This window comes from Meles meles, chromosome 14 (genome assembly GCF_922984935.1).
Source record: "Meles meles chromosome 14, mMelMel3.1 paternal haplotype, whole genome shotgun sequence".
Taxonomy (NCBI): Eukaryota; Metazoa; Chordata; class Mammalia; order Carnivora; family Mustelidae; genus Meles; species Meles meles.
The window spans coordinates 25,040,483-25,054,049 of record NC_060079.1 but is presented as its reverse complement, the minus strand read 5'-3'; the positions used below and the strand labels follow the sequence as shown (position 1 = coordinate 25,054,049).

Sequence of the window (13,567 nt, the reverse complement as noted above, 5' to 3'; positions counted from 1 at the left end):
CAGATGAAGAGGAAGAAGAACACGTTCCATGGGAGCAGCAAATGCGGGGTCATTGATTTGTGAGAAGCAAGGTTCTGGGGTCAGTGTTCATAATGGAGAAATACTCTAGGAAAGAATAGTGGCAGTTGGATGATAAGGACAGGTTGGGACTTAAGTGGAGAACTTTGAAAAACTGTATGGCCTTTGAGCTTTATCCTATGGAACAGAGTACCTAAGCTTATTCTGAAGAAGGCAATTTTTATTTACATGAAAGTTTTAAGAGTAGTGATCAGATCCAGGGTAAAGACAGTTCCGTTGACCTACAAGTGAGGCACTTCCAGGAGAAGGGGTCATGTGGTTAGAGCCTCCTGCCTGCAGCAGGTATTTCAAGCAGGTAGAGCCCATATACTGCTAGATTCTATAGTCTTTCCCCTGGCATTATGAATAGAGAAGATAGGTATGAGAGTGGTGGGGACAGTGTTTTTCCTTTTTTTTTTTTTAACCAATTAATTGTGCAGACTGTATATTCATTTCGTCACTTGTGTTAATTGACCTATAAACCTTATTATAGATAATATGGAGCTGAAGCTTTTTGAGCAGGTTTTAACATGATGAAATTTACTATTACTTTTTAATTTTTTGTTATTGAATTGGAACATGGAAAGATAAGAGGTTAAGAGCTTAATATTAGGCAGGGTATAAAATAGGGTTGAAATGGCACTGATAATAGAAAAAGCACGTGAATGTGTTGATTGATCTCTTCTAGAGCAAGGGAGAAAAATGAATAAAACATAGTTGTGTTTTGTGCTGAGCTGACTTTTATTGACAATTATTTATTATTTATATGACAATTATGAGATTAGTGTTCTAAAGCACAGTGGTTCTCAAAGTGTGGTCTGTGGATTCCTGATGGTCCACAAGGTCATACTATTTTCTTAATAACACTACATTTGTACAAATAGTACCAAAATATTGGTGAGTAAACTACTATTGCTGTAGTATGAATCAAGGTAGTAGTAGTCCTTGTACTCTTTATGTCCATGAACTTGGAGTTAAAAAGAGGGTTTCATGTAAAAATGTCCTTGATAAAACAGTAAAAATTATTAATTTTTAGTAAATCCCAACACTGGAGTACACATCTTTTTAATATTCTGTGTTGAAAAAATAGGAGGTGGACCTAAAGCACTTTTGCTGCAAACCTAATTAAGTATGAAGGTTGCCTTAAGGAAAAACATTTATGTGTGCAGTTGTTTGAGCTACTGTAACCAAACTAACATGGGTTCATGAGTTAGCTCCTTGGTGAGAGTTACAGATAGGAGTTGCACCAGGTAGAGTTGTCACTCTGAAAGGAAGGAAACTTTATTTGCAGGAAATAAGGAGATCACGGGGAATAACTTCCACATCCATGACTCCCTGAGCTGGGTGAATGGGTTCCTTTATTTAGGGTTAAGATGAATATTCAGAAAGGGGAGTTTTGTCTTCATATACAAAAGCAGGCATAAGGTCGTCATTGGTTTTACAAAAATTTATGTTATACGTTGTGTTAATGAGGGTTATCCTCCTCCTTGCGCAGAGATTTTAACATAGTGAGGCAAAGGTAACCGACAAGGGGAAGGGAATAGGGGCATGTACCAGGATGGGGTCTTGGGCTCCTTATCTCTGTAAGGAATGTAGGGCCTTACTTTTGAAACCAGCCCTGGAAGTTTTTACCACTGATTTATTGTGACTGATATGAGTGAGTTATTTCCAGGTCTGATAGAGACTGTTAGTTCTTGCATTCCCTTTGTTCCCTTAAAATCCTTTTGCACTTTGTTGTAACTCTGACACTTCTCTGGAAGTTCGGCGAGAACTCTGACACAGCTCTGGAGCTAGGCCGAGTAGAGCCCATAAGGAGGGCATAGATCAAGAACATAGCTGGGGGCCTAAAATGACTTCTCTTTCTTTTTCTGGGGACCCTGTAACTCTTTAGGCTTATGTTATAAACTGAATTATTCTTTTTTTTTTCCCATGGAACACTGCGAACAGACAAACTATAATTTTTAAGACTTGGCTGTGTGGCAGATGTTCTCTCAGAAAGGAATGAAGTGAACCTATCACTCCCAAGAAAACTGACAGTATTTGTTGCCAATGATAAAGTGTGAGTCTGAAAGTGAAAATTAGAATTTTGAAAAAATTACATCCACCGTCATGAGCTCACAGCTTCCTAACACTTAAAGACTCTAATGATATAATATTAATGATGGTCATGCTAATGAACAGTACTTTGTCTTAATATCGTGAAGTCGGTAAACCAGTATTTTCCAAAAGAACGTAGGATGCTACAAAATCATGCTTGAGTGAGAGAGCCATTGTAAGTGCACAGAAAACCAATGGACTTTAACATAGTTGTATGGAAAGTTTGTTGATATATTTCAGATTCCACACTATAACTAACTTTTAAGAAATTACCCCTCAAATTTTTATGTAGTGTCAAAGAGGAATATTCAGTTACCTGAAGTGTGTGTTAAAATACTCTTTTTTCAACTATACATGTGTGTGTGGAGCTGAATACTTTTCATATACTTCAGTGAAAACAACCTGTCACAGCAGATTGAAAGCAGGAGCAAATTTGAGAATCCAGCTGTCTTCTATTAAGCCATATAATAAAGAGATTTGTAAACATTTAAAACAATGCCATTCTTCTCAACTAGTTTTCATTGCTGTTTTGGAAAATAGTTATTTTTTATTGAACTGTGTTATATTAATGTATGGTAGGTTCTCTATTGTTATTTTTAATGAATTAAAAAAATTTTTTTTGAAATTGTTTTAAGTTTCTAATATAATAAATATCAGTAGGTATAATCTATATAAACAGAGCTCTTTGGGGTCCTCATTAATTTTTAAGAGTATAACAAGGTCTGAAACCAAAACATTTGGAAACCCCTGCTGTAGCATTTGCCAGTGGTACGTGAACATTTGTTCAAAGACTAGTCATCCCTTCTTCTCCTTAAATCAGGATTGTTAGAGGCAAACCAGATGCTTAGATGAAAGATTGACTATCACCACTGAGTAGGAAATGGATTGTGAGAACTCCAACAGAGGGAAGATGAAATGCAGCCAGAGGAAACATTCTGATACCAGCTCTGAGCCTTCAAAGCTGGTTTATAACCCAAGCTACAGTAAGAGTCAGGATGAGCAGGGTGTAGAGAGAAATGTGTGTTTGTTCAACTAAGACTTTTTAATTCATCTGTTACTTGGAATGCAGGACACTCTGTGGGCCATCTCTTTTCCCTTCTGGGTACAATCATAAAAACCTGTCCTAGCTGAAATGCCATGAGATACTAGTGAAGGGGTCTCTTTGTAAAATACTAATCAATTGATGAACATTTGAGTGCTTAACCCTGTGTAAGGGATCTCATTGTTTCCTCTTGAATACAAAATATTTTTTTCATCTGTTTGTTATCTAGTTTTATTTTCTCTTTGTAAATTGTCTGATCATATTATTTTGTCCGTCTTGAGGCCTTATTGTTCTCGTCAGTTCATATGTATTATTAATGAATTACAGTTTTTTCTGTATATTAAAGATTACTAACCTTCTGTCACATTAATTGAAAAGAAAATTGTTTTGTCTTAAATTTTGTGGGCTTAAAAAAATTGATATTGCTCCCCACCCCCCAACACGTTCATATAAACTGCTGCCCTCACATTCTTTTGGCCACTTAGGTTTTTTCTATATGTTCACTATTTATTTATTTATTTATATATTTGAGAGAGAAAGAATGAGCGGGGGCGGGGGGGACGGGAGTAGCAGCAGAGGGAGAGAGAGAAGGGGACTCCGTGCTGAGCAGGGAGCCCAACACAGGAGCTAGATCCCAGGACCCCAGGATTATGACCTGAGCTGAAGGTGACACTTAACTGACTGAGCCACCCAGACCCCCCTATGTTTTTACTGTTTTAAACAGTGCTGCACTAGATATATACATGCATGATTTTTTTTGCTTGTTTCTATTTAGAATTTTTCTTTTTTCTTTCTTTTTTTTTTTTTTTTAGAATTCTTCCCAAAGGAAGAATTCCGACCATAGGTACATTTTTAATGTATGGATGAATTGTTTATTTCAAATACAAAACTCTCAACAATATCAGTTGTCAGCTATGATCTTTCTAAAAGCAGCCATTTGATTACTTATAGGACTCCAGTATATAGTTCTGGTGCTGGGCTTTGGGACCACGCTGAGCAAAGCCTGTGATTCCACAAATATCTTCCAAGCAGCCATCTTTTCCCATAAAGGGCTAGATAATAAATCTCTTAGGCTTTGCCGGCTATATGGTGTCTGCACAGGTACTTAACTCCACTACTTCATTATAGTGCAAAAGCAATCAGAGACTGTCAATGAATGGGTGAGTCTGTGTTCTGGTAAAACTTCATAGACACTGAAATCTGAATTTCATAAAATGTTCATTTGTCACAAAATACTATTCTTTTGATTTTTCCAACTATTTAAAACTATAAAATCCATTCTTAACCTACAAGCTGGGAAAAAAACAGGCAGCGGGAGAGATTTGCCTTCTGGGCCATAGTTTGCCAACCCTTGGGCTGTATTATAGTTGACTTCGTGATAGACATTTATCATATTGGGACTGCTTGATCTACCATAAAGTGGATAAGGTGGATTTATTAAGAAAGCCCTTAATTTCAACATGGATCTGATAACTGCCTTTCATATTTTGTATTTCAGCTGGAGTTAACCGAATTTCATACTGGCCTGCTGATCCAGAAATAAGTTTGCTTACTGAGGATTCTAGTTCTGAAGATGCCAAGTTAGATGCCAAAGCAGTGGAAAGATTGAAGTCAAACAGTCGGGCCCATGTGTGTGTCTTACTTCAGCCCTTGGTGTGTTATATGGTGCAGTTTGTAGAGGAGACCTCTTACAAATGTGACTTTATTCAAAAAATTGCAAAAACATTGCCGGATGCTAATTTTGACTTTTATTCTGAATGTAAACAAGAAAGAATAAAAGAATATGAAATGTTATTTTTGGTTTCAAATGAAGAAATGCATAAGCAAATACTGATGACTATAGGCTTGGAGAACCTATGTGAAAATCCATACTTTAGCAATCTAAGACAAAACATGAAAGACCTTATCCTACTCTTGGCCACAGTAGCTTCCAGTGTGCCCAACTTTAAGCACTACGGATTTTATTGTGGTAATACCGAACAGATTAATGAAATTCACAATCAAAGTTTGCCACAAGAAATTGCAAGGCACTGCATGGTTCAGGCCAGGTTATTGGCATATCGAACTGGTGAGTTATATGCTTAGTGCATAAATTGGGGCTGACTGATTGGGTTGTATTTGTCTCAGAAGTAAAATGGTATTCGTCTCATCTATTGTAGAGTTCATTTACTCTTAGACACTAAGGTCTTGCTGCTCTTTATATGTGTGAAGCTAGTGAAACTCTTGAGTAGGCAACTCTTGGAGCAGTTTTAGGATCCTGTGGCCTTATTTTCAGTGCTACATTTATAAATCAGGGCCTGATTATCTAGACCCTTCCACTTCTTGCTTTTGTCATCTCATTGGTTACTGCGCCCTCTGCTAGAAATGGGACAAAACGAGAAAGGAGAGAGAACTAAAATCATTAATTTTAGTTGACTCATCAATATTTTGTATGTATTCAGCATTTAATAAAACCTTTAAAAATCTTTATAACAAAAATATGAATTCAAAATAACTAATAGCATTGACGTACACTTGATCTTAGCCAAAAGGCCGAGAAGCGATTACTAATAGCATTGAAGTGAAGGAATATTAAATTCTTCCAGTTGCTGGTATGTCTTTAATCAGCAAGTTGAAAAATCAGATATTTTTACTTCATTAAGTTGTCCCTGAGTGTATATGTAAAAAAGGAAAGTGTTACTTGGGAATTTTTGTTATTGTGATGAAAGATGGCATCTGTATTTCCAATTATAGAACAATGTTTTCACATCTTACCAGGCATAAGATTTTTCAAAGTAAAATCATGATCACTTTTACATGTAACTTTGAAAGCGGAGGAAAAATATAGGCAGGAGGAGCAGTAGAGCAGATTTGGTGAATGTCGGATATTTTTTAGCTTATCCCAAGAAAGAAAAAGAAGAAAGAAAATCATAAGAAAAGGTTCATACAAATGCCACTGGTCTGCAGTATATTCTAAACAAAGACCACAATCAAAGTACTTTCACTAGAATGGAGATTCTCAACTGACAATATATCAGAATCACCATTAAAACTTTTATTAAAAGTACAAATGTTTGAGTTCCAACCCAGACCTCCTGAACCGAGTCTGTAAGGATATGGCCTAGGCCTATGAATTTTTAAAGTTCTCCAAGGGATTCTGATCTTTAGCAAGGTTAATAATCACTCAATTTTTATTAAAGAATTTGGTTCTACTATAGGCACAAACTGTATGATTCCAAACAACTGTTGTGTAAAAGTCTGATTTAATGTCATTATGTTGTATCATGGGCCATGCATTAGTGTCTTGACCAAAAAATCAGCTTTATAAAGAATTTTTCTCTTAACCTTCTGGAAGGACAAAATAAATGGGAATCACTGTTATAGCCAGAATTCACTAATTCCCCTTTGCTAATAAGAATTCATCTGATTCCAGAGTGAGATGGGCATGCACTGTTCTTTTAATTGATCTCAGTATCTCCTGCTTCTCATAGGAGAATCATACCATGTATGAATATGAATACATGTGAATATGAATATGTATGAATACAAATCATGAATATGAATCATACCATGTATGATTCCAGTGTTTGAAGATGTGGTAAAAATAAAAAAAAAGATGTGGTAATGTATAGATACAAATTTTTTTTTTTGTATAGATACAAATTTGTCCCATGTTCTTTATAAGATACTTATAAAGTATCTTACAAATTTGTAATAAATTATAAAGTTATCCACTAATTCTGTGGATAATTATAAAATTATCCACTATTTCTGTGCAGAGTTTATTACATAATGTTGTGCTTTTGCACTTGATGGATAACTGAAAAGATTTTTCAAGGTTAAATTTTTGATTGTGCGTGACTGTTTGCCTGGCACCCAATCGTGACTAGGATGCAAGTCTCGGGGATGCAGTCCGCTCCGCTGGCAGCTCCTCTGGGGAAGAGAGCCATGTGTTCATCACCGTTTCCTTAGCACTGAAGCACAGTGTGTTGAATGGATAAAGGAAATCTTTTTATATCCAAATGTAGATGGTCCACAATCCCTTCTCCAAAATTCTTGGAGCCAGATGAAAAGGAGTCCAGAATTTTTCAGATTTTAGAAAGGTAATATGGTTACATGTATTGCATATGACACAGCACTCCGGGAGGGGCCTGAGGCGGTACACTGTAATCAAGCACATACATATGGAGTAAAACGTATGGATATTTGCACTAAATATTTGGTCAGGTGTGGCCACAAAAGAAGTACATCAGGCTGTCCCAAAAAAACATTTGATACAAGGGATTAATAAGGAATTCTGGACTTGTATTCTTCACTGATGATAAATTATAACAGTAACAATTTATTGAGCACCTTGAATATGTTAGAGCCAGGAAATTTATATATGTATCTCATTGAACACTGAGGACAATCCAGCAAGGTAGATATCCCCATGATAGGGTGTTCTCCGAATAACCCAGACTTTTAATTTCACTCTGTTCAGTTTGCTTTGACTTTATTTCGCTCTCAAAGTGAAGACACCATTTCTTTAATCCATTTCATTCAAAAATATGCATGAGTAAAATGAATTCCAAAACCTCTAACAACAGAATTCTTAAAGTAAGAAGTAGATGCTTAATTGCTTTTTGAATGCTGAATAAATAGGATCCCCAGAGATACCATTAAAGGACATTTGGAGTTAGCAAAAAAGTGACAGTGTTCATTGAGATTCTAGAGGGGGGGAAAAGTGAGGAGGGCATTGCCCCTTACCCATCTGGTTCAAGTGTGATTTTTTATCTTTTTTGGGTCCTCTTTCCCCCTAGACTAAGTGCTTTCCAAAGCTGAGGATTATGCCTTCCTCCTAAACCACGACATTGGTGATGAATGTAAGTTGGAGTAGCCACGAAAGTTAACTGTTTTAAATCATAACTTGGTGGTTCTCAGCTTGCAGTATGCCTGTGAAGAGGGGATGCTCATGAAAACTATGGGTTCCTGAGCCCTGCCTGACTCCTTTGGAGAGTTTGCTTCAGATGTCCATGGGAGCTGGGAGGCCCTCCTTTTAACAAGCATCCAGTGGTTCTGATGAAGTGGGCTACGGACATACTCTGATATGACCCCAGAATCAGGGGTTAAATAGCCACAGCTGTGTTCCAGAGCCATGGGATAAAGAATTCTCTGACTTTCTGTGATCAGAGCCTCAGGAACTGGGCTCAGTGATTATAAGTTGACCTTTCCTTCAAAGGATGTACAGAGAAAATCTTGTGAATGATCAGATCATGGGGAGCAATTTCTGTAAAAATTACAGATACAGAAAGATTCTTGAGAAATTACCTCATCTGCCATCCAGCCTTGGAGCCGTGGGAAATCTCCATCTAGCATGGATGAAATTTATTCTGATCTTAAAAGGCATAGTAAAGAATATTCTGTTGGTGTAACTAGATTTAGCTAGATAGTAGAGCTGCATACTGATGGAAAATCACATTTTCCCCCTCGTGACAATGTTTAGTCTGTCCCTCGACTGAAACAGAAAAAGTGGCTCCTGGGACTGGAAAAACATAACATGGAAAATACTTGTGTCAATGGTAGGAAAAATAGGCCCTTAACATGAAGAATTTCTATTTCAGTCTCTCATTTTTTTATTTCAGGTTTATACATATATTAAGGATAATTTTGCTTAAAGATTTTGGTGTTTCAGGCAAATATAATCTTATGTTTTTAGCTTCTGCCACTTGCCTTAGAAATGGGCGTAAAGCTATAATTGTATTCTTTCCACATCATGGTATATTCTGAAGGTCTTGGAAGGAACAAAATTTTGTTTACACCACAATCTCTTTCATGAATCTCCACTCTAGAACAAGCCTTCCCAATACCCTCCACTTCTCATTTCCTTCCTAGCACAGCATGGCACACAGGTGCTTCTGTGTTTCCCCTCCCACGTCGGACTGTACGTTTCATGAATACAGGGACCCTCACCACTGTCTACTTGGGCAGTCAATAGAGAGAAATCTTTGTTAAATTCTTAACATCAGAGGGAGGGGTAGGTCATCTGGAGGGCTACATTTTAGTCACTTGACTAAATCAAAAGTCTGTTTTCTCATCTAGAAAAGGAAATAGCTGCTTTACCTGTAGGGTAAAAATGAGATGATGCATAAAAAGTGCTTCAGATAAATTGCACAGATGCTTTGTGATATAATTTTGAAAACCCGAGCTTACTTGAACTGAAGATGGGGGATTTCATTATGTTATCATAACTTCTAGAGCTTAACTTATTTATAAAGCAAACTCATTTTTAATGTCTGGGTAGGATAAAGTTATCATTGGGGGGATTAACTTTTAGGAAATTGTAGGGTACAACTATAGTTTCATTTACTCCTTACCAATCTGAGTAAGTTCAGATGATTGGTACCATCTCTGTATAAGTGTACCTACTTAACTACATCAGTCCCTTGTTAAGATTTTGATAAATACTATGTTTTTGTTATTAGTGTATCATTGTCTTAGAAATTTGAAACTTACCCTAGTACTAGTAGAAAAAGTCAATCCTTGATATGCAGAATTTCTATTTTGGTTTTTTAAAGCTTTCTGTTTCAGATTAATGGTTTTAAGAAATACAGCTTTATTTGTTGCAGAAGTTTGGGTTCTGCAGGAAATTATAATCTCGTGTTTATAACTTCTGGCACTTGATTCAGAAATGAGCATCATTCACTAAGTTGCCATTCTTTTCCCCTTCAGGTAAACTCTGAAGGTCAGGAAAGGGTTTTATACACAAATATAAAACAAATAAAAATTTGCTTTTGTTTGTATTAAAAGTTTGAACTCCTTCTTAGCAAGGACATTTCTGCAAAATGTATTTTCCATGGTTAGAGTGGTAGAAGACAGATTTGAGTGTTGGGAATTATTGTCACATTAAATCCATTAGTTCAGAAATATCTTTTTAAATCAATTTCATCATCTGTTAGACATAGTCTTTTAGAAACTGACTTAATGGAGAATCTATAAAATTACACTCTGTTCTGGCAGCTTTGAAGTAATCTGACCATGGGCACTGCCGTTTTAATGAGCTCTGCATATAGATCATGTGTGACTGGGTTGGTAGTGACCCTGCCTGGTTATTTAGTACCTAGTTCCATATTCCATGCTTAAAAGTATTTATTTTCGTGGTAATTTTTTACTAAATAAATTTATTTAGTAATAAAAATGTATTTCTATAATTAGTGAAGATGTCAAGGATTGTTGCTACATTATGAATTATGTTTCAACAGTATGTATTATTTTTGGAAATGTGTTTCTGAAACTAACAAATTAATCTTTACTGAGTTAAATGTCATTTATCTTTCAGAGGATCATAAAACTGGAGTTGGAGCAGTCATCTGGGCAGAAGGAAAATCTGTAAGTATGAAAATAATTTCTTTAAGTTTTTATTTATTTGAGAAATCTCTATACCAAACACGGGACTCAAACTCATGACCCAAAGATTAAGAGTTGTGTGCTCTTCTGACTGAGGCAGCCAGGCACCCCTGGAAATCATTCTTTAGACATTTAACCTTGATTTTGTTTAAACATAGTTCGATCTTAAGTGCATTACATTTTATTGACCCATTGGGGTTAATATTTTGTATGGGTGCTTTTACTAAATTCTGTAAACAGTTGCTCATTCCTGGGGTGCCTGTGTGGCTCAGTGGATTAAAGCCTCTGCCTTCGGCTCAGGTCATGATCCCAGGGTTCTGGGATCGAGCCCCACATCGGGCTCTCTGCTCAGTGGGGAGTCTGCTTCCTCCTTCTTCTCTGCCTGCCTTTCTGCCTACTTGTGATCTGTCAAATAAATAAATAAAATCTTTAAAAAAAAAGTTGATCATTCCCGCAACAATTGTCTAGATAGACTCGTTCATTTAGCAAACATTTATTAAACACCTCTACAGGGTAGGCACTGTGCCACAGTAAACAGGAGCTAAAGACCACATTTTCTGCCCTTGCTGGCCTTAAATAGTTTATTAATGGAGACAGAGGAACAAAAAAAGACTGTATATAACTGTATATAACTGCGTATAACTGTGTAACTGGTATACAACTGTAATTATAACACGACACTGGGAGAGCATGGAGGAGCAATCTCCCTGCTGCTTGGAGAAATGAGTAAAATATTCTTGGAGGAGGTAAGGTGCTATTTATTAGTCTTGAAGAATGAGTAGGAAGACATCAGACAGAGTAAATTAGTATGACTGGGAGGATAACATGCAGAGGGAGAGGATATGAGAGAGAAAGTGGGAAAATTCAAGTGATTTGGCATATAGTATGCACTCTACGTGCTAGACTATACTCTATAGCAGAGTAGCAAAAAATTAGACTGGACCGTGAAGAAATCTGTATGCCATGTAAAGAGTTTGGACTTTATCTTTTCAACAGTGGGATACTCTAGAGCTAACCAGTAGAAATAAAAGGCAAGTCACACACATAATTTTAAATTTTCTAGGAGCCGCATTAAAAAAAAATAAAAAGATGAGACGCCTGAGTGGCTCAGTCAGTTAATCGTCTATCTGCAGCTCAGGTCATGACCCCAGGATCCTGGGATCCAGTCTACATTGGGAATCCTTGCTCAGCGGGGAGCCTGCTTCTCCCTCAACCTGCCCCTCCCCCTGCTTGTTCTTTCTCTCTCTCTCTGGCAGATAAATAAATAAAATCTTTAAAAAATAATAAAAAATAAAAGAAACATGAATTTCATTTTAAGAATATATTTTATTTAATCAAATAGCCAGAAATACTCTTTCAACATGTAATCAATATAAAAGCTATTAATAAAATATTCTGCATTTGGGGGGAGCAGTAACTCTCCATAATCCTATGTATAGTTTATACTTACAGTACGTCTCAATTCACAGTAACCACATGTGGCTAGTGGCTACTCTGTTGGATAGTACAATCCAAGAATATTTGAGATGGGAAAATGATTTGATCAGATTTATACAAAAGGGGGAATTTAGTGGGGCTACACAGCAAATAAGGAGTTAAAAAGAGGAGGTGATGAGGACTTGGAGGTTTTGAGGGTGGATTGGAAGGGCATGGAGTCAAGAGACACTTAGCAACCACAAGTGTGACTGAAAGAGGAGTAGGAAGCTGAGGCTTTGCCTCACTAGACTTAATAGCAAGTAATTTGACTGTTTCCCTGGTTATATCAAAAGCCCGTCAAGTTCAACCTAGCCAACAATCTAGTATCTTCCCTGCTAACCTATTTCTTCATCAGTGGTCACCATCCTGTTGCCTGTTACTACACACGTATAATCAACTACCAAGTGCTATGAATTCCACCCTCAAAAGATCTTTTGACTCTACTTATCTCTACCCAGCTATGACTACCTACTGGAATAGACTCCTCCACCAAAAACTCCCGTAGCATTCTGTGCAACTTTTTTGTTACACTCACCACAGTTGAAATTATGTGCACAATTTCTTATCTCCAGATTATAAGGTTCATGAGGGCAAGGATTCTGTGTCTTGTTTATAGCTGTATTCCTGGCACCTAGTACAGTGCCTGGCCTATGGTTGGAACTCTCATTTGTTTATATGAAAGCCCAGCAGCCTTTGGCTTAACATCTGGTTCTCAAGTGCTTGTAAGAATTTAAGTTTCCAATCAAGCTATCTATAGTAGGCAGCATGGTAAAGTGGAAAGACATGGGTATGGAGTCTAGCAACTCGGGCTTGAATTCTGGCTGTGTTGCTAAGCATTGTGACCCTAGATAAGTTTCATCTCTCTGGGCCTCAGTTTCCTTATCCATAAAATGGAACAACTAATAGTGTTACTGTCAAGGTTGTTGTACGGATTGATTAAATTAAATAATACATATAAAACTCAGCATGATGTTTGACATGTAAATGCTCAAGAATAATTTATTATTATTACTAGGGAGATAACATTTTATTTGTAAGCTTTTGTTGGCTCATCATAACAAAGACTTTTATGAAGAGGTCATACTGGGGTCCCTGGGTAGATCAGTGAGTTAAGCCTCTGCCTTCGGCTCAGGTCATGATCTCAGGGTCCTAAAATCGAGCCCCACATCAGACTCTCTGCTCAGTAGGGAACCTGCTTCCCCCTCTCTCTCTGCCTGCCTCTATGCCTAGTTTGATCTCTCTCTCTCTCTGTCAAATAAATAAATAAAATCTTTTTTTAGAAGAAGAGGTCATAGTAATGAGTTTGTTGAAACTATCACATGAATAGTTAGAATATATTGAAATTTACCAAGGTTTATAGCATATTCCAAATTATTATAAACACTTATGATTTGTATGGTATTCACTCTAGTAACTGATATACCATTCATATTATATGTAATAGGCCACTGACTATGAGAGATAAAAAAGAGCTGTTTAAATTAAAAATTCCATTGTAAATACATATATAAAATATGTCTATAATATATA

The 13,567-nt window shown here is 36.7% G+C and overlaps 1 protein-coding gene across 2 annotated transcripts in view; it reads left to right on the top strand.

The window, feature by feature from the left end:
* CDADC1 (cytidine and dCMP deaminase domain containing 1) overlaps positions 1-13,567 on the top strand; it is a 43,076-nt gene that overhangs the window by 18,536 nt on the left and 10,973 nt on the right. For both annotated transcript variants that reach the window (XM_045978056.1, XM_045978055.1), the window contains 2 exons: positions 4,695-5,264; positions 10,494-10,543. In XM_045978056.1, the coding sequence (XP_045834012.1) occupies positions 4,695-5,264; positions 10,494-10,543 (620 nt within the window). The remainder of the gene's footprint in view (positions 1-4,694; positions 5,265-10,493; positions 10,544-13,567) is intronic.